Genomic DNA, 24,719 nt, shown 5'->3' on the forward strand with positions numbered 1-24,719 from the left:
GCTTTGATCTGAGGATTCCTCCATTCCGTGACATCTCATCGCACCCACAAACAACTGACTGTCACATCGCATCTCATCACATCACTGGCAATGCACGTGAGAAGAAACCTTCCTTTTTATTAACATTGCAGCCTAATAAATCCCACCCTTATAAAGGTACACTTGCTTCCCAAAGGCAGTACTTCCTGTGAGCTAACAGCTATGCTTTCCTTTGCTAAAGTATTTCCCAGCTACTTGAAGCCAGAGCATATACAATAAAAGCTGAAAATGCAAACAAAAATATACTTTCTCAGTTTTTCATACCTGCTTATTATAAATACTAATGTTACTAAGCTGTTCCAATTGGTATAATCAGTTCCAATTGGTATAATCAGGTATAATATAGACTAAGACTATATTAAAATCTGTGCTGGTCCTTACCTCATCATTTCCTCGACTTCAAGGTTTGAGTTATATTCATCATTTTGACAAGGCAAAGGTACTAATCAAGTTTATTAGGGAGGGACAGATGCCACCCTCTATTTTATGCTTTTTAAAAGCTCCTACAACTGTGCTCTTGAAAACCACTATAGGGAAAAAAGACACCTAAAACATTATATGTGTTGTCAGCAACCTGAATTTTGCTCCTGTTCCCTGCTTGAGTCCCAGTGTCACATAAGGACACAGCTCCTGACTTCCGATCCTCCCCTTTTAGCTGGCGTGGACTGGCACTCCATGAAGGGAGGCAGCCAGCATCACGCAGTGCTGCAGCACCTGGTCCCCAGCTATGGCTGTACCCTGACATGGCAGCCAGAACTGCAGGAGATGACTTTTATCTCCCACACAAATACTTTGGTATCCTGCTCTAAAAACACCAATATTAATATAAATAATAAACAGAGCTTAAGTCTTTGGGTCACAGTAAGTTCCCTCACCAAATCTGCTACATTCTTCCATAGATTTCAGTAATGCCTGTCTGCAAGGTGATTGAACAACACAAAGTGGAAACTTCTCCAAAAACAAGAGTCAAAGGCCTACAATTAAAAGACATCCATGATTTTAGCATGATGTAGAGCGAGAATTAATAATATATATTAATTTAAATAATTCTAATAACAGTAATAACAGAAATAATAATAAATATTCAAGTAGAACTACATATTTTGCAAAATATAGATGCAGGACACCCAGACAGATAAAAAGCAATATCTATAGTCAGCCACACACCCACTTTGGCACAAGGAGATGGGAAGTGGGGGTTATTGTCAGTTCATTACGTGTTGTTTCTGCCACTGCTCAGGAAGGAGAGTCCTTTCTCTGCTCCAGGGTGGGACCCCTCACACTCACACAGTTCTCTGCAAACTTCTCCAGTGTGATTCACTCTTCCACAGAGTGCAGTTCTTCAAGAGCAGCCTGTTCCAGTGTTGGTCCACAAGTCTTACCAGAAAACCTGCTCCAGCATGGGCTCCTCTCTCCACAGGTGTACAGGTCCCTGTAGGTCCCTGCTCCAGCATGGGCCTCCCACAAGTTCACAGCCCTCTCTTAGGGACTCACCTGCCCTGGTGTGGGTCTTCTCCAGGGGCTGCAGGTAGAGCTTTGCATCCCCATGGTCCTCCATGGGCTACAGGGGCATAACCGCCTCACTATGGTCTGCAGGGAATCTCAGCTCTGGCACCTGAAGCACCTCCTTCCCTCCTCCTTCTCCACTGACCTTGGTGTTTGCAGGGCAGTTCCTCTGACATGTTCTCACCCTGCTCCTCTCTGGCCACCATTACAACTGCACAGTAACATTTCTCTCCTTTTCAGATATGCTATCATTGCTATCATTCTATCATTACTATAATTCCTGATTGGCTCAGCCTTGGCCAGCAGCAAGTCCATCTTGAAGCCAGCTGGCATTAGCTCTACCCAACACGGGAGAAGCTTCTGCCAGAAGTTGTTACCTACAGCTACCCCTGTAGCCCTCCTGCTACTAAAACCTGGCCACACAAACCTGAAATACCACCCAAACCACACATGCAACTATTGCAGGGACAGGAAAAGAGAGCTATTAACGGAAAAAAAGGAAACTACCGGGAAAAACAGAAGGAAAGTTACCAAGAGCCAAACACTTGTTTTAACCAGAGAAGAACAAAGTTGATGTATAATGCTGTCATACTCTCTGCCCAACATTTGTCCCTTTCTAATACATTCATCAATATGGCATCAACTTAATTAACTCTTAAAATAAAGTAGCAGCATGTTATGCTGACACATGGCCAAAAGAGTTTTTTAAAATACACACTGCTAGGAGTGCAAGTTCAAGAGTTTGTTGAGAGGTCAGTTATGACATTATCTGCAGATGGTGTTTATCATGCAAATTGAACTTCCTTTGCCATGCGGACATGAAAATTTAATGATCTTGCTGGCAAGTGGACAAAAGCTCATGTGTAACTGGTTTAGGATTTTGTAACTCTTCTTGGTCAGCGCTACCAGGACAATTCACAACAGCAGCAGTTCTCACATGCATGCTGGACCTTAAGTGAGCAAGAAAGCCAGTCCATTGTCCACTTCTTCCCTATTTTCCAGCTGCACCTTCTCAACACTAAAAATACAATCCCTGTCACACCACTTCACAAGCAAATTGCACCTCATAATCTCATTCAATTGTCCTCAGCATGCCAGGGCACAGACACAGCAGATCCCAGTATTGATGGTGGGATCCTGAAGCAATTGAATGGGACTCAGGCAGCAGTTACACAGGTACTACCAGTAATCTGATCTCACTTCTCTTGCTGAGGCATACAAAATCCAGCAAAAATAAAGTGCTGCTCTTACACACAAACCCGTGTTTGTATGTAAGAGCAGCACATGTGCTGCTGTGCATACGTGCTGCTGAACATATGCAGTCATGGTATGTTTTTAGTCAACTAAACTGTTACGATACATTAAAACAAAGCAAGAGAGAGTTGTGATTGTTAAATTTGTAGCATCAGAGTAAGAAATGAACTACCTGTTCTTTTATTTGTACAGCAAAAGCCTTGATTTTGGATTAAACAGAAGTCCTTTATTTCAGGTTGGTTCAGTGCACCACATAAATCAAGTAATCTTTTCTAGGCTGCATTTTAAGCTTCTTAAATACAAAAAAAAAAAAGCAGCTTTAAAGTGAATGGCTGAAATGCAATATTTGGATATATTATCCAAATATATATAATATATTTGGATAAGGCAGAAGTAGGTAGTTGGATGTGAAAGCAATTCCATAAGAGAGAAACATCACCTTTGCTGCAAATGCACATAGATAATTCTGTAGCTTCAGTTCCTTGGCTCAGGCAGGGATACTAAGGGATCATGCCACAGGCAAGTGGCAGCTCTGAAAGCTGGACCATAAGGAGCAATTAATTGGGACTGCAAATGCTGTCAGCCTGAGGTTTGGGCAAAGATAATCACAAAGATAAGCAGCCAAGCACTGTGGAATTTCACATTACTTTAAATAGTTCATGTAGCCCATACCAAGGGGTTTGGAATCCTACAAGCTCACTGCCTTCTCTCAGTTTTCTTTAGCATGGCATTTGGATTTGTAAGGTTTAACTGGTACCTCAATGGTATCTGGTATCTGTATTCCAAATCTCAGAGTCAGAAAGATATACCAGATATCATGCACCTTCCCATTTAATACGTCTTATACCTGTTCTCCTCACCACGGAAAGACAGAATTAAAGTATGTGTAAGAAACTACAGAACTTGCTTAGCAATAAGATACAAATTCTTCAGGCATTATATATGAATACTCCTTGGCAATTGCCGCAAAACTAATCCCTACCTTCCCCAGAATGTTTAACAACAGAAGTAATTCCTGAGTACAGCCTTGAAAACACAATCTGAATATGAACTACTGCCTTGATACTTTCACAAAACCACAGAAAGCCTGAAATGACTAAAGGTAAGGCTGCAGTCTGTGCCTGCAGAGACCTGACCTGGAAACCTAAACACCAAAAAGTTAATTACATGACAACATAGTGTTCTGGTAGTGACATCTTGTCTTCTGTAAGCCTTGTTCAATATTCCAATACACAAGCCTTCCACAGTTATTACAGAAACTCATCTTAAAACAACAAATGTATGAACCAGTCATTTTTGCAGTAAAAATAAATTCTGAAGCAGCAAGGTACTGTGGGAAGAATATTTTGCAGAAGAAATATGCAGTACTACACTAAAATAATTTAGCCAGTCAGCAAAGTCACTGATTAGCAGCTTCCAGTCCTTACTTCAATTTTCATGACATGTTTTTAGAATTAGACCCTTAAGAATAAGACAATCTCCTCCAAAAAGCAAGCTGGGACTAAATGATCCCTCTCTGCCTATCCAATGGAATATCTCAGCAGCCTCTTCATCACTACACCATCAAATAATTACCTAGCTACTCTGTAAGGGGGATTATCTACACAAAATGGCTACAGATTTTTCTGAAAGTCATCTTACTACACCCTCTATTACCAAATAACCCCACCCTAATTCTATGAAAATGTTAACAAGTGGATTAACCCTGAGAAGAGTTAGTAATAATTTCACTTATCTTTCAATCTCACTTGATTAATTAGACAGGCTTTAAAGAACCATAAAGACACAGATTAAACATTTAATCAATAACTCCTTGCTAATTCTATTTAGCAGATTTTTGAACTGGAGAAATGCAGTGAATATTGGCAAGCCATAACAGTTACATGCTTTCCCAACACAACTTGCTAGTATTAATTCCCTCTATCTCTCCCATATCTTCTTTCTCACTGAGGGCTTCTCATGTTCCTGCCCTATGCAGAGAAATAATAAGGCAATTAGATATAGTAGCAGTTGCTACTCCAGACCAACAACAGCACTTTGGAAGTGAGACTTCCAAAGTGAAAATACTGTAAAACCAACGAAAGTAAGGATTTGTGCTACATGCTTGTGGTGATGGTCTATGCAGACCACTACTGCATCATAAAAGCAAACCCCCCCAAATGTTTGCTCTTTCTGAAAATCCTTTAGTCACAGATATTCACTTGACAGATGACTAAATGGTAACTACTAAATAACATAAAAATGAAGACAAAATAGTTTAAAGATAGTCTGGGGAAACTGCATGCCTTGTGCTTATCTTGGTTACAGTTGCTAAAAGATGCTCTGCAATTCCAAGTTTCAATAGGCTAAAAGAAGACTGCATACACTAATAATCTTTCCTGTTGATCAGCTTTAATCCATAACCTCTTCTACAAGAAAGCAAAGGAAAGAAGTAGGTCCAGCTACTATTTTAACAAGCCCATCAGAAAGCCACCCCTCTCAAATCCTTTTGGTGATTTAAAAACACTCCACCAATTAAAATCACAAAACAGTACACCTTCTGTATTTGAGGTTTAAATAAATTAAAATGATCCCCAAAAAGAAAAAAAAAAAAAAAAAATCCTATCAAGCCTCCCAAGCACAGAGTGTTCTAGGCACGCTCTAAATCGCAGTGTCAAAGGAGTAGGCTTGATGCCATCCTAAGAAATTTCACTAACACAAAAGCTTCCTTTTCTCACAGCTTTTCTCAAATTGCTTTACAGAGACTATATGGACTTTTATTTATAGCTACTGAATTATTTTGTAACACTCAGTGCATCCATTTTCCCCCGCTCACCACAAAAGCTAAGAATCAAACTTTACATAAAGTAGCCCAGAAAAATCTCTCATGTCTCCCTAGCACATATTGCCTTTACCCCCTACTTTTGCCATCCTCCAGTCAGATTTTCCAATGCCTTTTATGGAACTCTAAGGATCAGGGTAAAAATCAGATCAAGTAAATAGACTCCTAATTACAGAAGTATTTTTTTAAGTAAGAGTTAACATTCTTCTGAGTTGTCTGGGAAACCTGAGGGCACTTCCCAGAGGGGAGTAAGGGGACCTAAACAATGAGAATTGCATTCTTCAAAGGAAGCCTTAAAATAGCAATTTTTAATGTGACTCTAACACTTTCTCACATCACCCAGAGTCAAATGAAATGCAGAAGAATGAATGACAAAGTCACACTTTCATCTATAAGCCCAAAACATTTGGTTGATGCTAAAATTCTGAAAAGTGGCATCCCGAATCTAAAAAATGGAGTATGTAGCAACAAGGGTTAGAGGAAGAGTTGGAACACTGGGACATCAGTGCAGAAGTTGCTAAATGGACATGAGCCATTTCAGCAGGAATGTGGTCTCTAGGAATAAACAGGAACTTAAAGTGTGGATAACCACCACATATTGCCCAAATATTGGGATATTCAATGTAAGAGAAGCCTCCAAGATCAACAAAGTCAACTCAAAAAGGCTGCAAGATTAGCAATTCCAAAGGAAGCCATTCCAGGGAAGAAGCACAAAAATAACCCTGTTACTAGAAAAAGATCCTTTGGACAACCAGAATTAAATTATAATAGGAAGACACAGAGAACTGCGTGTCCCCCATAAAACAGTATCTCATCAGTAGCAAAGTCTGCACTGAGAAAAATCAAGAAAAGGCCTATCAGCAGCACGAAGGAGCTCAGTAAGACGGCAGAGAAGACCCTCTAGGAAAGTGCCCTGGCAAGACCCAGATTAAAACTGGACTAGACACGATTGTGTAAGAACAACCAGAGAAGTAAAATAGGGTCTATTTCTTAAACACTTCCCTGATCTAAGGAGGGGGGCTAAAAAAGGGCCAGAAAGATTGTTAGTTTTAGTGAGGCATAATAAAAAGAAATAGAAAGAAAACACTAGACTGCTGCTAATATCCTGCAAGGTGAGTAGCACAGTCTCAGTCAAGACAAGGCAGGTAAGACCCCCCCAAAGTCTTCTGCAGGTAATGTCTGCTGTCACACTGGCTGCCATCCACACTGACTTTCAATCTCATTCTGGACCAGATCTCCCAGGAGTCAGGTACAGATGGAGGCTCACACAGCAGACCTTGACTAGGGGGTTTAAATCGAATTTGTCACCTCAGGCTTGACACTTTCTCACCCATGGCTTCACAGAAGCCAGAGAGAAAAAAGCATGCTATGAAAAGCTACATTTTTTCTAAAAGGGATAAATTAAGCTGGGTATTGGAAATTGTAGAAAGACATTTTCTGCAGCAGGAATGAAAAATTGAATTAGATGGCAGATCACAAGGCAAGAAATAAGGGACCAAAAAAAAGCATGACTGATTAAACTCCACTAGCAGTATTAAAAGAAGTAAGATGAGCCTTTTAATTTGTTTTCCCCTTCACAGTCATTTTTCAATAAATTGACAGCAAACAAAATTATTTGGCCAAACCACAAGGTGAATCTACCCCATTTTCCAGGATGATACTTCTTTAGGCTCCCATGCAATGCCCACAGGTTCCATCCCCACCATGGTGCTGGGGGTAGGAAGCATCATGCAGGAGGACTTGGTGGAGATAGGGCTGGCCAGAGGGCTCATGCAGCCAGGCCCTGGGTCTGCACACACACATTGGATGGCCCCTTCTCAATCTGCAATGTGACATAAAAGCTGTGTGAACCAAACATCAATCCGTCATTCCATCTTGTGCCTACGCATCCAAGCGAGCTGAGTAGTTTCAGAAAACAGCAGAAAAAGTAAATTAAAAGGTCTTTCTTAGGCAGGAGAGACAAACTTTTTACCATTACACAGATAGCAATAAAGACTGCCCTGTCCGCAAGTGCTGCCTTGGATCTGTTTAACACCCCCTGTGTGCACACCAGTGAGGAGTAGCATGGTTTTACAAAGGCTTATTGAACACACACAGGACTCAGATCACAATTTAAGACCACATAGAACCAAGTGAATAAAGCAGATAGTTACATTGGGGAGCTTTAATTCCCCTGAAGTGTGCAGTATAAACTCTAAAAACGACATGAATCACCCAGAGCCATAAAGTTGGACTGATGTTCCATCATTCAAGATGCAGTGCCTGGATCATCCTTACTACCTGCAGATGCACAATAGCAATCCATGGGCTACTGCCCTATTTCTCCTCCCCTGCTAATGACCAATATATTATTAACACTCTCTTCTTCTAATTCCCAGTTATGACTATATTTGAATTACCCTGGTGTCAGTGGGTCCCAGGCATCCCAGTTACCATACAATTATTTTCAGAGCAGTTTTCATCTTGTCATAGCACTTGGGCTTTAACCATGAAGCAGGTTTTAACTATTCTTTAGACACTGCCAAAGCCTCTGTACACAAGTGAGTGAATGCCAAAATAATGCTCATAGAAAAATTACTCATGCTGGCAATCTGAAATGTTACATGAGTCTTTCCTTCCTAAAAAAGAAACTAGAGCTATTCGGATTCTGTTCAAGCAAACATTTTCAACAACAGATATGCCTTTTAGACTAAAGCAAAAATTTCTGTCAGGAAAGATCCAGTGATATTTTACAGATTATCTGATGAAAAAGACCACCTGGAGGCAAAGGTGTTTGATTATAAATTCTAGTCAAATTTAAATGACAGTATTCCTCTAGAAATAATTTTTTTTTTAAAAAGTACAGCGAAGCTTGTTCTCAAAGAGGAAATATTGCTTTTTTTTAATTATGTGCACACTTTCATGCAGCATATGCAAACCATGTTTATAACTTTGGCTTCCCACATCTTTATTTTCATCATGTATGTTTAACAAAACCATAGAATGCAGAACAAAATTCTCCCAGACCAAATTCAAGAGTCTCTTAAGGCAGGAACAATTCAATCACATTTTCTGCTCATCTCTACTGCTGATGCACAAAGGGGAGGAGGGGCTTCCCAACAGTGGCTGAGCTTGGCATCTAAAATGTCAAAAAACTCAGTTGCCTGAATTCAGCTGACTGGAAAGGAACAGCATTTCTTCACATCAGTCATGAGCATTGCAATATTCAAGCTGTTCTAATACTTTATGATGGATTTGATGTATCAGGTTTCTGCAACTCACAGCACTAAAGAACTTAAAATACAATGTAACATCGCACTAGCAACCCTTCACAAGACACAGGGTAACAAGACACATTTGAAATTCAGCTGTCTCTGCACGCAGTGCTACCAATGCTGCATTTGCACTTCCTACACAATTTCTGACTAAAGCAAAGAGAGATCATATACTTAGTTGAAATCACTGGTGATTCAATCATAACGGAATGTTGCTACTTTGACAGGATACCATGTTAATTTCAAACAAAAAATACTGACTGTCGTGCTTTGGGTTTTTTTAAATTATCACAGTGACTGTGACCTAAGTTTTCTAGATATGATACATGTCTTCTGAGATTTTTTTGGGAGGGGAAGAGCACAATGATGTAACTCAAAAAGGCATAAATGAGAGAGATAACATAACATTAAAATTCTACATTGAAGCAGTAACTTGCTGCTTCTCTTCTTTACTTTTTTTTTAAAGTATTAATTATACTGATGGGGATCTCAAACCAACTTCAGATCACTGATGTCATGTTCAGACTACCTGGACTAGAAGCAGGCACATTTTCAGCAAACTGTAACAGATCCCATAAATATGCCTAAGAGTGTGACAAATTATCGCCAATCTGCTGCTATCTTTTTATTTACAATCATTGTCTCTTTCATACATATACAAATCCATGTTAATTTAAATTATTGAGGTTTCCTCAGTCTATATATTTGCTTTTTGTTTATGAATATGAATCATCAGCACACAACATAGGACTGGAATATAAGACCTAGTAACAGGCCATGGATACAGCAGAAGTTCTTATACACACAACTTTCAGCACAATAGGAATCTATTTAACATAAGAATTGGCCATTTGATTTATTCTTACTGAGATTGCCAAGTCTCAGCCTAGTTATTAATTTCTTACTGTCTACAGAATCCCAGATGTAGGAAGCTGAAGCCACCAAGGTCAACAAGTTCAAACAGATCACAGACTTGTTCCACACAATTTTGCATTGATCTGGAAGGAAGAGGAATACAGAGGTCCAGGCTGCAGGGCTCCAAATCTTCACTAAGGCCTTGGGCTGCTTTGGATCAGAGAAAAAAAAAATAAAACTGGAGGCTAAAGAGGAAGATTGGAAATTGCAATTTTGAAGGCAATTTACAGTGAAAGTAGGTTGAGATCCACACAACGCCTACTTACAGCCAGGGAAATGGAGTTATTTTGGGAACATTGGTCATTTCAATGAACAGCAACCCTGATGTGGATGATTACCCTTCAGAGATCTACAACGTTAACTATACTGCTACTTGGAGTGATACAGAGAGGAAGAGTTCTTTCCATAGTCCTTCAATAGCACATGATAGGGCTGAAATATGAAAGAGCTAACAGGGACTCAGGAAGACATTCTCTGGAAGCTGATCCAGTGCAAAGTTAGGCAGTTGAAAGCTGTGGCTTCAAGGGAAACTGAGGGTATTTAACATCTCCCTAGAGCCAAAAGGAGTAGATTGTATTCTCACCCCCTACGGTTCTTTGCCATCTCCTAGACTTAGCTCCTCCTTTACACTGGCTCCAGCCAATACTATATGACCTTACAAGTCACTCTAGTTAACAGTAAAAACAGTAAAGCCAGGCTTTCTGTTGTTTTTCAGTGAGATAATCAACTCACACAGGCATCTCCACCGATGCCTGGCAAATCAGAGGTAAGAAGTGAGCTGAGAATATGCAACAGGGACATCCCACTCCCATATCCAAGGAAACTGTTCAGGCACCCTGTCCTCATGAAGCCAAAGCTCAGTATAACCTCACCTCAAAAACAAAAGAATGGAATATATAAGTGCTTCTTACACTTTATATTATCCAATTTGTGGAGCTATCTGATAATAAATAAATAAATATAAAATAGTAGTGAAGATCAGAAAGGATGCATCAAATTCAAACACCTCAAATGCCAGTTTATCTAAACTGGGAATTAGTCACTTCCCAGATGCAAGCAGAATGGACAATGCCAGTGCATTTGCACTCTTTTCCTCAAATTCTCTTTGAAACTTAAATACTCCTCTATGGTGGATTAACAGCTCAGTGTATCAGCAAGTATCAAAATGGCTCCAGACCTGTATATTCTCTAAAATCTTCCTTATCTAAGTTTTCCATTATCTGGACTACCTCTGTTTATGATTATCATGCAGCACATTTTATCAGGACTGTTCAACAGAAAGGATGTAAGATTGCATGGTTCAAGTGGTATAAAACAATGACACATGCTGATAAGAAAAAATTCACCTACTCAGGATAAGATGGTTTGGCTTCCCAAAGGCAAAAAATTCAAAAACTCAAAACAAATGAAAAAACCTAGAATGAAGTAAATCCCTGCAAAAAGACAATTTCAGAAAGAAAGCATCAATGCAAATTCATGCTTTGTTGATGTTATTTAAATTTGAGGTTTAAATACATCGAGGTTTAAATAATAAAATTGAGGTTTAAATAAATTAAAATGATCCCCAAGAAGCAAAACAAAAAAAAAAATCCTATCAAGCCTCCCAAGCACAGAGTGTTCTAGGCACACTCTAAATCGCAGTGTCAAAGGAGTAGGCTTGATGCCATCCTAAGAAATTTCACTAACACAAAAGCTTCCTTTTCTCACAGCTTTTTAAAAATTTGAATTGTAGACTACATCCAAAAAATCCTCTGCCTGAAAGAATGTAAGCACCCAAAATTCATTCACAAATGAAAACTGGTAAAAGATGCTCAATACTAGCTCATAAATACAAGGCAAATAACACAAGCTCTTGAGCCCATTTCTAGCAGTGCTTACTTAACCAGATGTCAAAGGTACCATGTCAAAAAAAAGAACAGCCTTCTTAAAGGCAAGCAATGTGAGACTTTTAAAATCATAACCAGAAACTTGTAGTAACAAACCCCCAGGGCTCTAAAAATGTGACGTAGGGCTGCATTGGAATTCTAAAACTGCCAACTGATTTGCAGGAGATTTTAAATACACACACACAGACACACATATATATATGAGACCAAAATTCTACATAGTTTTAAAAAGTAATCTATGCCACACAGCAAGCACTTGAAGCTGTGAGAATGTGATGTCCCACCCTTAAGGAGAAGGGAGAACCCAATATTCGTAGACGCTCATGGTTGAAAGGAATGGCAAAAGTCAGAGGACCTGCAAAAGCTTATAGAGTTTTATTAATAATTTACACACTTGGCAAGGACATTGTTATTCTAGTCCCTGACCTCCCAGCATAAGCACACAGCAGTGGGTTTTGGATAAGGGGTAGGGTGAAAGGGAAGAGAGAGAGATATGAATTAAAGTGTGTGAGACAGGAAGGAAGAAAGAAAATTAGAGAGATCACCTATTCTAGCCCCAGCATTGACCTAGCTGGAGTATCCAGGGTCCTGGGGTGCACACATGCTCAGGCTTTGTGGGGATACCTTTTTATAGATAACTTTACCCTGTTCTGGAAGCAAGCTTCTCACTTTCTATGCAAATTAGTTATCATGCACAGTTCTTTCCTCTAGATCTTTCTGGAAATAGGTTGGAGGCCTGAAGGGTCTTTGATGGTCTTAACCTACAGTGCATGTCCACTTCTCAACCTCATTGCTACACTTGCCCTGTACTGTGTTGTGCTTATTCTGTTGCACCAGAACAAGGACATCTGTCCCAGAAAAGTGCTGCTCTACCTCCATATGGACCCCTTCTCCACCCACACCCTGTTCTTTCTCACAGTGTGTTATTACCAACAACTCCTGGCTGGCTCCATGGCTATCCAGATATCAGTTTTTGAAACATACACATTTTAGTCCATTATCTTTTAAGTTTCTACATAAAAGCCACTCTCAAATTTGGCTACTGATTCTTCTCTGATGATGTGTAGCAATGTTACAGTCACATGAATGGAAAGTGCTTTGTGAGCCTGGACTCTGCAAGAACTCATAAATATGTGAACCTCATGTTGCTACATTCATATCAGGCTCTACCCAATGAAAAATGTTACTATGTCCTGAGGCACCCTTAATTCAAACAGTGGCATCCTGTGCACCTAAATGTTCCTCCTGATAAAATTAAAAGCCCAAATCCTTGTACAGAATAAAAGATTTCCAAAGAAGCTCATGTGCTGTGCTCTGATGTTCTGAAACCTATTTTTGAAAAAGTTTACTGCAGAATACTGAAGTCTTTATGGCTTCTTCTCCTTTTTGAAAGGTGAAAAACTGAAAAGTTGGTCATAGTGTAGCTACTACTATGCAGAGACTAGATTATCTTCTGCTCCTTTGACTTCCTATATGCTGCATTTAATGCACAACTTGTAGAATCAAATAAACATAAATTATCACAGGAACACACACACCAAAAGCTATCCATAACATTTCATTTCATTGTATCTCTTACTAAGTGTTTCATGGAACATATTTAACACCTTAAAATGTAATACTATAAGCATGACTACATATTTCACAGAAATACAGAAAACATACCACTAAAATGAAAGAAGGCCAATTTTGATAAATGCAGTATTATTAGCATAAGCTATTAGTTAGCTCAGCACTTATAACAGTAATGAAACTGGCCCTTTGCAATTTAACTGTGCAACATCAACTACAGCTGAAGAAATTATAGTTCATTAATTTATTTTCTAAAGAAGAAAAGGAAATTACTGCTGTCTCTACCTACGAGCCCATTCTGAGATCAATGGTATGAGAAATGGGCAGTTTTCCATCTCTGCACTCTCGTCCTCTGCCTCAAGACACCAACTTTTAAATTTGATTGACATGTCAGGGACACAGACACACCTCTACTTGGACTGCAGCAGCTTTAGAGAGGAAAAAGGAGGTAGGGGGAAAGCAACTGTGTCTCAGAAGCACTCAGATACAATGGAAGTCCATTTGCCAGGCAATATAGGACCAAAGTTTTGAAGATGGAGATGTGTGTAAAAGACCTACACAGACATCGCCCCAGCAAAATTCCTCAATGGCACTAACATGAAACAGAAGACAAGACAGATCAGAATTCAAAGTTAGTTATTCTGGCTACTATCTGGTAGCAAATTGCAGCAACCACACTCAGAGATTATGGTGATCTGCTAATTGCACAAATGGATTCATTACCAACTGTCTCTTCCCCGTATTTGTCAGCTTACATTCCTGTTTTCCTTTCTGAAGTCCTCAACCAATCCTGCCAGATCTGCTCCCCTTACCTTCACACACTGTGTAAGCACAAGACACACTTCAAGTTTCTGCATAAAGGAACCCAAAGCAGGCACCTCAATTATTTGTAAAATTCCATCACTAACTAAATCCAACATCACATTCACTTCTGCACCTCACTGAAATGGCTGCGGTGTCATGCAGAGCTTCAAAATACATTAACATTTGGCAGCAGAAAACACGAGTTGCCTTCATGTGCTCAACGTGGCACATTGAAAAAAGTCAGTATTTCTTGAAAATATTACTAAAATGCTCAGCTGTCTGAGCAAGTTTCATACTTGCACCCTTCTACATTACCCAGTTTTGCAGTAATAATTGAGATAAATAATTCTAGTATCAGAAGCTTTATCTTTCCAATTTTCATATCAGAAAAAGTCTGAAAGGAAATTAATAACCTTGCCCTTGTCTGGACTGGTCTGATGTTTTTTTTCTCCCCAGTAACATGTTTATGATCTTTATAAGGATACTGCTTTTCTGGAGAGCCATATTGCAACAACACATAAAACAGCTAAGACTGAGAAGATGTTTTGAGAAGACCTCTTTCTCGACATTAAACATGGACTAATCTAAGATGCTTTCACTTTTTATCACTGTCCTTATTTCAGCAATAAATGTGCCAAAGTTCACACAAGCCCCCCCTAATCCGATTAAAAATGAGCCAGCTTAAAACACAGTGAGACAATTAGCCACAGGAACTGCTACAGGAAGAATGTATCAGTAATATCTTAAACCACCTCAGCTATTTTAAAATTGGACATGTCCACACCTCTACTTTAGTAGAGGTGTGCATCATGCTGCCAGACCACATTTCAGAGCAGGTACCTAGGTCATTTTGGTTCAAGTGAGTTGCTCAAACTATATCAGTATAGTTAATATAGTACAAAGTGGCAGAGATAAGAAAACATTTCAGGCCAAAACCAAGCAGTTTGGTGGTTTAAACAGAGACTGTGAAAAATAGAACTGTGTTTGAAAATCTAGAATTAAAAGCAACCACAACAAATTCATTTTGTTTTTAAAAAATAAAATGCTCAAACAGATTATTCAAAGAAGAAAACAAATCTCTCATTTCTGTCTCATGTTCATCTTTTGTCATCTAGTGACTGAGGACAGAATACCTACAAATATTCCACTAGTATCTACTTACAGTCCTCAAAAAAACCCTGGAATTCTGTCCACCAGTATAAAAATTCTCAAATTCAAGAGCAATAACAGCACAGAGTATGTTTCTCTGTCTTGTTGCTGTTATTAATTAAGCCCCATTTGCTGCTCCTGAATGGCTGTTATTTAGTTGCACTGGATGGGTGTGTAGAAAGTAATGGAAGATGGATCAACAGCTGTAGTTATTATGAAAATTATGGCACTGCATGAGAGGAATTGCAGCTGCTCAATTCATGCAAATAAGAGCTACTTGATAATGCCTATAATTACACAGCATGTCAAAACAGCATAGGGGGAGCGTAAGTAGAGACTACATATTTTAGAAAGCCAAAAGATTTCCATTTCATTATATTCCCATTCCCTAAACACCTATTTAGAGATAACAAGAAACACTTTCTGTCGACAGGCTCACAGATACAGAAAGGTCTGCTGAGTCTCCCAGGTGCATTCTCCTGCCAGCACTGCAGCTGTCAAACACAGAGCCTCTCTGCTATTTGTAACACAGCCTGGACTCACATCACAGCTGGGGCTCCAGCTCACTGTGTGCTGAGCAGACATGAAGAAAGATCCAGCCACATCTACTTTCAAAGCAAAGGAAGATTGCTTCCAAGCGGCTCAGACAATGCAGATATCATCTCCTCTATCCAAAGCCTGGTCCTGACACCTGGAGCAGCACTCTAATATTCTAGGTTACTTTACTTTTGAGTGTATCTTCTTTCAGCTTGTTCGAGGCAACTCCTTTCCCATCTCAGGCACTAAGGCCCTCTTCAAGAGCACATTTCCTTTTCTTAGATGAAAGCCTTACTAAAAGCTCCTTATTTTCAGAGATGCTGCCCACTGTGCTTATCCTGCTACATCTATAGGCTGTTTACACATTAGCAACCGTTTATATGAAGTGACATTTTATTACTTTAGTGTCTTCCCATTCCTTTTCTGCCTATTTAATTAAAGCCCTCTTTTTTTGCCAGTTGTTTGTGCTAGCAAATCCCTGCACCTGCATGTAAAAAAACCCAGGGATGAAACCTCATTTGTTTTCCTCTGCACCTCAAATTCTTGTTTCAACAGCTGTGCAGCACAATATTATGTTACAAATAATAAACCCAGAACAAGAAATACAAGAGTAGTGAAGAGATTTATTTATTTATTTTTACTTATGACATTCACAAAAAGAGACACAGGGAGATATACAATTTTGCAACCCTCCTACCTCTCACTCAGGGGTGAGTTGAACACACTTGGTGTGTCCAGCCAAGTCAGTTGCTAAAATTCCTTACTGCTCTTATTTTACACAGTGATCCAAACCACATAACTTTGCAGATACCACAACGTTTCTTTTCCTGTGACATCTGATGACAAAATCTCATTGCAAATGCCTTGGAACCCAGGAACAGGACTCCTGGTAGAAGCGGTACCTCAAGCTTCTCAAATTTCAGTTGGACAACCATTAAATCACTGACCCAACATAACAGCTACACACTTGTTAGCCTTACCTGAAATCACATGCTGTGGTAAGTTCTGCTCCTCCTCCAAAAGCTTTTCCTTGAACTAGTGCAACACTGATCAAAGGCAACCTGCACAAGAGACCTTAGTAAGCAAAATTCATGCTTTTAGCCTTTCAGAAATTACAAAACAATTCAACCAAACCATTTATACAGTAAAAGTTGAGAAAAATATACTGTTCCAATTTAATCAAATAACTACATCTTTGTGGGTAGTCAGCGCAACACCAATTCCACTTATGTCAAAATTACTATTGCATAATTGATACAGAATATCAGAATGAAACAGCAACACAGATATTTTAAATGGAATCAAAATAAAGATCATGTACTGAAAAACACATTATGAAAAAGACCTGCTATAGAATATATCTAAAAAGACTACCTGCAAGGAGTGACAGGATAGCAACACAAGATTCTACTCTAAGCCACTGCACCACAGAAAGCAGCAGAAAGAGACACAAAGAACTGAAGGGCTGGGTTATCTAAAATTAATGAGATTTACCATGACAGCTTCAGCAGCTTCTTCAAACAGAGTGCTACTATCTCAGTCATCAACAAAACTTTTTTTGCAGACAAAACCTTTTGAGGAAAGCAGCAATCTGTTACCTTTGTTGGTGTTGTATTTAATCATGTTCAAGGTATTTAATCATGTTCAAGGTAATTCAAAGGACAGAGGGAAGGAAAAGTATGTCTCCCCACTGCTGATGTGAAATGAATATTAATGAGCAGTGACTTAGGATAAGGCAAGTTCCTTAAGAAATGAAGGCAGCTGGTTAGTCACAGAATTTGCACACTAATACAGCTGTTTCATCTTTTACTATGAAGAGACATTTAGCTTTTTGAGCAGTTTGCAAACCACATTCAGAAGTCAGCATCCTAATCATAACCACATGTCTGGTTTTAGTTCTCCTTTAACAGAAGCACCAACACTTTCTTACAGCCCAAGTTCACTTACAAGCTGCAGCACAGTTCATACAATACATGGCATAAGAAAACCCACTGGAAGAAGGCAATCTCATTTTTCCTGTGCTTTATGAGAAAGCAGAAGATGTGGGTCCAAAATGGCTACATCCACACTCTAATCCATTTGAGGCACCTCTCAGGATCACAGTCAGTCTCAGCTCTGAGGGAGACTAATCCCATCTACAACAGATGTCCCCAGACAGCAGCTCAGTGCTCCCCCTGAACCATGGCTTAGATACACTAAGTCTACACACCTGAGGTGGGGACTTAATCTTCACACATCTTCCTCCTCTTAGCTTTGCCCCATCAATTTCGATTATATGGAGACAAGCTTATGCAAATGGCTTCCAATCCTGAGGATTTCTTACAGTACTACTAATGTGGGTTTCCAATCTCCTGGGTAATTTTACAGAAAAAATGTTAATTCATAACATTTTCTCATACAGATTATTTGAAAACAAAGAATATTTGAAAACAAAGAATATTCATCTTCAAAGAGCTCTAAGCAGAAAAACACAGTCTCTACCACAAATGGATTTAACAGAAATGTGACTTCTTAAGGGAAGCCAAGTCTAAAGGAAAGGGTGTCTTTTTCAGAATTACCAGATGGTAGAACTGACACACTCCTCTTCTGAAGTGGGAAGATTAAATAAATATGTCAAATAACTGTTACCTATGTAGGCTGCATAACCTGTTGGTGCTTTTTATTTAAGAGCTACCAATTTCCAGTGAGTTAGAGAGGTTGAGTTTCAGAAAATCTGAAGGCCTAGATTTCCTTAATTCTGGGTATCTCCTAACTCTACACATATAAGCCTAGGGTTGTTTTTTTTTTCCTGTTCCAATCTCTGGAAAGTGTAATAGTTGCAAAATGTTAAGGTCTAATTTAAATCCATAAATACCTACCTGATTAACATGTGTGAACACAAGGTCTGGGATTCAAAATTACATACATAAAACTACATATTTATCTTTAAACATCTCGTTAAAGAGTTAGCCAAAATACATTCTGATACTTATAATTACTTCATAAATGGGTAAATAAAATATATTACCTCATAAGTCTGGTTAAGGTGTTTTGCATAAACATGCACATATTCATCCCATCCTACAATGAATAGGAAATTAAAAAACATTACATGATCTTAATGTGAAGCAATTAAACACATAGACAAAGTAAACAGGAGTAAGCATTCTTTATATTTACTTCAGCTGGGTTTTGTCTCTGGTTCATGTTGGCCAAATTCTAGTCCAAATGCACAAATAGAAAACCTAGTATAAATCAGGCTAAAAAAAAAATCAGAACTCAACTGACTTATATAAATTTCAGTTAAAATTAAGCCACTGTTCAAATAATTGCAATACTGAATTTCTATGCTGTTAAATTTTAGTGTTTCCTTTTAATTTCCTCTTCTCACTTCAAGTTGAACACACATAAATCTCAGTTTTTAAATTCTGTACAAAGCCACAGCGTGCTACATACTTTTAACGTCCCAAATCCATCAAGTTTTAGACAAGATAAAATCTAACAATTTAATCTTTTATTGTTTGGGCCAAAAGCATTATAGATAAAAAAGAAAACTAAAAACACCAAACCACAAAACACTGAAACAAATAAACAACCAAACCAGAAAGAAGATTCTTCTTATGTCTCTCATCCTTTGTGTTTTACATCTCCTTGCAATCAACAGTGAAAAAGATACAAACACTTACTTTTAATCTAGTACAAGAACTAAAGGGCTCCAAATGAAATATGTTCAAAACAAATATTTCTTCCTCTAATGCATACTTAAAATGTGGAACATTTGGCAGCAGGGCTTTACACCCTCTACATGAATTCAAGAACAACTACATAAACTCACAACAGGAACAGCAACAATAGGTTATTACATAGAAGGCAACATCTATAGCTCTAGAAGTCTTAGTCACAAGTTGCTGGGAGCTAAGAAAATATTTTGAGACAAAATCATTATCCATCTGCCTTCCCTGTTGTTATCCTCTTATTCAGACATCTAGAATTAATCAGGAACTTGACAAATAACTGGGCTAAATGATCCAGAACCACCATGTTCATATACATACTGAATTGAACGACATGTATTATTTATCCCAGATAAAAGAAAAAAATTATGCTTGGACACCGCCGAAATAAAAAATTAGTAGGTAAAAATTTCAGCACATCTTTCAAATAATAAAGGAAAAAAATTCAAACAAACAAAACCAAACACCTCTGAATCAGAATTTACTAATTTCTAAAACACAGTTTTACAGAAGCTGCAAATTAGAGAATATGCCTGAATTAAAAGCCTCTGACTCATACCTCAGGGAAAGAAAATATATGAAGTAAGTCTTCAGTACATCTTTGGAATAGAACCTTGAAACAGTAACAGTAGGCCAATTGCAGGTGATTTATTGTCCATTTAGTCATGTATTCCCAAGAGCTACTCTGCCCAAAGCCAACCAGCATTATGATTTAGGCACAGATCTCTGGCAGATGTAAGTGCCGTGACAATTGCTATACATGAACCAGTGTATATAGTTTTACTACACTAAAGGGCTCCTCGAAAATTTTAGCAGCTGTTGATTTATAAAAAGGCTTTTAATTATCACTGTAGCCATCTCCTATATCCCCTAAGAACAGTAGCAATATTTCCATTCCAAATTAAAGAACATTCAAACCCTTTGTGATAGCTGCCTTAGTAGCTAAGTTCAAAGCCCACGCAAACAGGGTACCAGTTCTCAGACACAGACTTGCACAATTCCCATATTACAACTGTAAGGATGAAGCTGTACAAAAGCTCTTCAGAGAACACAGTTTTTCACTTCATCCCAGCAGAATCCTTGCATTCAAACTGCCCTTCTCAACTCATGACAAAATCCAAAATGGTAATTAAATATTAATTCCAGAACAGACAAACTTGAAAAATGCATTTATGTCTGAGCAGACAAAAATAAAGTCTTCATTCTCTCAGGTGATACAGAGATTACTTTGTATACCATGGAAAAAAATGCTTCCACAGAACACACGCATTAAAAAAAACCCAAAAACCCAAGAAAAAAAAAACCAATTGCTTGAGTGCAGGCAAATAAACCCTTCAAACCTTCCTGACAAGAAAAATAAGGCTACTATTCAGATAAAATTCTCTGACTAAGGGGTGTTCGCTGCAGTCTAGTAGAATAATTATATTTGCAGCTCTAATACTGTCCTTGAAATAAGAAGATATCTAACTAGCAGAAAGGGAGGTAAAATGCAGTAAAATGCATTTACTACATATGGAAGAAAAGGATTAATAGCTTGGTGTGGGCCTAAGAGAGGTAGGGAAGAAGAAAGTCACCTTCATAAAGTAGAAAACTGTAATGCTGGCTCTTATTGCTGCAAGAGCTTTGAATCCATTTGCACTACAGATAGAACATAATTTACATATTATCTCCAACTGCTCCAAAGTCCTCCCTCCACAGCTTATGTTTGGGAACCTCTGTCCTAGGGCTTCTAGACAGGGACCAAGGAAAGCAAAATTCTCCTTTGTCCTTCTTCCTCTGAGCTATTGCTTTAAGAGCTATTCTTGCTTTTCAGCTAGGCAACTTTTCAAGTCTCACTCCAGAATGAGGTTCTTGCTCTGGGAACAGCTTACAAAGCCTTATAAAGACAAGGAAAATATTTTTTATTTAAATTCCACTATTCATTTATCTTCTGCGATTTGGTTATGTAATGTTAGCAGTCAGAAAAGAAAAACAGGCAGGGGATCTAGGTTTGCTTCAGAGTTAGGAACAATTGAACACGGGAGAAGGTGGACAAAGAAAGAGGAAAAGAATGAAGTGGAAGAGGAGGACAAAGAGCCACTAGGGGGCACGAAAATCCTTCAGCATTCTTGGCCATTATTCTGCCGATTCTGCACCACAGGGAAAAGCAAACTGTACCAAAAATTATGAAAAATATAGTCCTCCCTCAACCAACCACTAGGATAAAATAAAAGTGTTTTCTGCAATTACTAAAAGCTATGGGCTAAAGAAGCCTTGAAAAAAATATATAAAGGACAGCTGAGTTGCTTGAGCATGGTACTAATAACGACAGGTTGTGGGTTCAATCCCTTCACTTAAAAGTTGGACTCGATCATCCCTGTGGGTCCCTTCCAATTCAGAATACTCTGTGACACTCTGAAACACCAGCACAGGCATGAAGCTATTCACCTTTTTTTTTTTTTTTGCCTTGAAGATGCCTATGGACAGAAAACTGAACCTGAAACCAGACGAAATACTCTCATCTGCATCAAGTTAGAGCGAAGAGCTCTGTAAGACTGAAGAACAGCAAATGCTATTTCATATTCTAGTAAAGACTATTAAATCCCACCAAACAGATGCTTTAGGAGCTATTATACAGAAACTCTCAGTAAAAGATAAGTTACTTGAAATCTCCAAAGGAAATAGAAAAGCAACTATGTTTAACTATTCTTGGAGCATTTCTGGTGACTCTTAGGCTTTAATTTCAGTTGAGAGATCTAGATTATGTGCAGAGAATTCTCAACAAATTTATAACATATATACATTTCATTCTATCCAGTATATCTGTTATCGAACATAGTCCTTGCAAGAGCCCTCTCTGCCACTGAAGTGGCTCCAAGTAATTTGTATAAGTATACAGAGAGAATACAAAATGTATGGAAGCAGTATCACTGAAATTTACTGAACGCAGAACTCCGAAGGAAAACCTACACTGCAAATAAGAAAAGAATTGACCTTGCTTGGCTTCAGCTCCTTTTCTGTTGGTATAATGCTCAAAGAAGTTAAGAATTGCAGATCAAAATTTTAAAAAAAATAAATTTAGAAAAAAAATGTCATCTATATCTATATTTTTTAAATTACAAGTTCTTATAAAACAGCCAGATGAAAACCTCCCCCAAATCCATTTATACTATAAAGCATGACATTTCTGTATTAAGAAAAGCATCTCTCTTGTAATGTTCCCATAAGAAAACAAAGTGTCCTATACCCTTTGAAAACTGGACTGTCCTTTTTACTTTACAAGGCCAGAAATAAAATCTAAGACATTGCGGGGTTTATGATATTTCGTTTTATCAACAGAAAAAAAAATCATCACTAAAGACAAATATCAGGTTAATGAGTTTTGTGTTGACATTCATACTGGAAGGGCCAATTAAATGTTTCATTTATGTGGTTAAATCCTGAAACTTGGGGTGGCCACAAAGAAGCACGAGGATTGGCACTTACCACAACTGTAAATCATTTCTAAGAGCAGCACAGCAAGACCCTCTTCCCTGGCAGCTGGCAAAGGCCTATTTCACACATTGCCAAATCCACATATTAATCCACAGAAAACTGTAGCACATGTGAAAGTTGTCCAATGGGTGGCATGAGCAAAAAATTGCCATCAAACCCCAACCTCTTCAACTTCATAGATACACACAAGACTCACATGACTCAAGTAGAGCACAAGAATTGCATCTGTTCCTCCATTTCATGCAGGTCCAATCACAGTTTTAATAAAATAGAAACCTTTCTGTAATAGCAGCCATTCTACTTAAATTTCTTTTTTTTTTTAGAATATGAGAAATTATTACTTTTATCTGTTTCTAAAGGTCAAACTACAGAAGCACATTTTATCTGACGTGCAAATTCACCATATACTGCTGTGAGAAACTGAAATGACACTTTTAAAAGAAAAGGCTAAAAAGAACATCTAGTGTAGGAATTTAGAGTTATGAATCACTTACAATAACACTTAAATCGCAGCTTGAAAGGGCTGACAGGGTATTTTTTTTTTACCATTAAAGCTCCATTCTATGACCTGTATGTAAAATTGCAGAAGTGCAGTGCAACACTTCTGTCTAAAAAGAATCTCAAAATATTAATTTTCCTCCAAAACATTAATGTGTATTAATACTTGCCTGGGAATTGGATATTTCTTTGACAACATTCAAATCAGATCCTGAGCAAAAAGTGTTTCCTGCACCATGGATTATAAGGCCTTTGCCATCCTTCCAGTTTTCCAGTTCAGTAACCCTCTCCTGGAGTTCTACCATCATAGTGCCTGTCACAAGAGGCAAGGAACAAAATTTTTAATAGGAAATTATTATCCCCATCATGTTTTTTGTTACATTTTCCACCAGCAAAGCCAAGCTACAGTTAATAAGAGATGGGTTTAAAATCACAACAGAAAGTATCATCTTAAATCCTGCACACAATCACTGACATACATTTGTTCTCCAAGGATGCACTTCCCAAAATTCCAAAGGATATTCTGTATGACGGATATTTGAGTTACACTCAAGAAAGCCCCAAAACAAAACCAAATAAAACCAACAAACAAAAACCCTCTGCCTGATTTATTTCTGCTTGCAGTTGCATACATTCAGGACAGACTAATTTACATGTATCCATCAAGATCTGTCCAACTAGTCATTTTAAAGTTACTAACATTCCTTCCTGCCCAAACAATTGGCAGAGAACAGAAAAGAATCGTGTGCAGGGTGGGCTCAAGGCACAACCAGTCAATGTTAACAAAGGTTCCTTTCTAAAAAGACTCTCTTTATAAAGCATATCATCATACAGTACCAGCTTTTTATTTCTTGTTTAAACATACAATTCATTATAAAACATCATAAACATCATATTTGCTTAAGTACCCCTCCTGACATGGAATTCTACAAACTCCTGTTTCTAGAGCTCATCCTAGACAGCAGCACCTTCAACAGCAATGAAATGTACCTGCATTAATTTAAAGCTCTTCCTCTCTGAATGCCTATGACTGTCCAGTTATATACTTAAGAGAAAACATTTACAGAAAATAATTTCAGAAAGCAGAGTACATACAGGCTGATGACACTCTCAGCTTTACCCTTCTTTGATAAGAATTTAGATGGACATGCCTACATTCTTCAGATAGAAATGTACTTTCGATTAAAAATCTCAAGGACACTCTCCTCTGCCAACAGTGTTGCTTTTTTAACTCTATGCCTGCATGCACAGGCCTCATCCTCTTCTGAAATGTCTCATTAGCAGCTAGTCCATGGGA

The 24,719-nt window shown here is 38.3% G+C and overlaps 1 protein-coding gene across 5 annotated transcripts in view; it reads right to left on the minus strand.

Moving 5' to 3' along the window:
• Nucleotides 1-24,719, minus strand: part of ECHDC1 (ethylmalonyl-CoA decarboxylase 1) — a 42,730-nt gene that overhangs the window by 6,146 nt on the left and 11,865 nt on the right. For 4 of the 5 annotated variants that reach the window (XM_041469705.1, XM_041469704.1, XM_041469703.1 and 1 more), the window contains 3 exons: nucleotides 23,593-23,735; nucleotides 18,745-18,797; nucleotides 16,718-16,798 (listed from right to left, as the gene is read on the minus strand). In XM_041469705.1, coding sequence (XP_041325639.1) covers nucleotides 16,718-16,798; nucleotides 18,745-18,797; nucleotides 23,593-23,735 — 277 coding nt within the window. The remainder of the gene's footprint in view (nucleotides 1-16,717; nucleotides 16,799-18,744; nucleotides 18,798-23,592; nucleotides 23,736-24,719) is intronic. The other variant, XM_041469706.1, reaches the window with a different exon arrangement.

The sequence above is a fragment of the Pyrgilauda ruficollis genome, unplaced genomic scaffold (assembly GCF_017590135.1).
Source record: "Pyrgilauda ruficollis isolate IOZ18807 unplaced genomic scaffold, ASM1759013v1 scaffold24, whole genome shotgun sequence".
Lineage (NCBI taxonomy): Eukaryota > Metazoa > Chordata > Aves > Passeriformes > Passeridae > Pyrgilauda > Pyrgilauda ruficollis.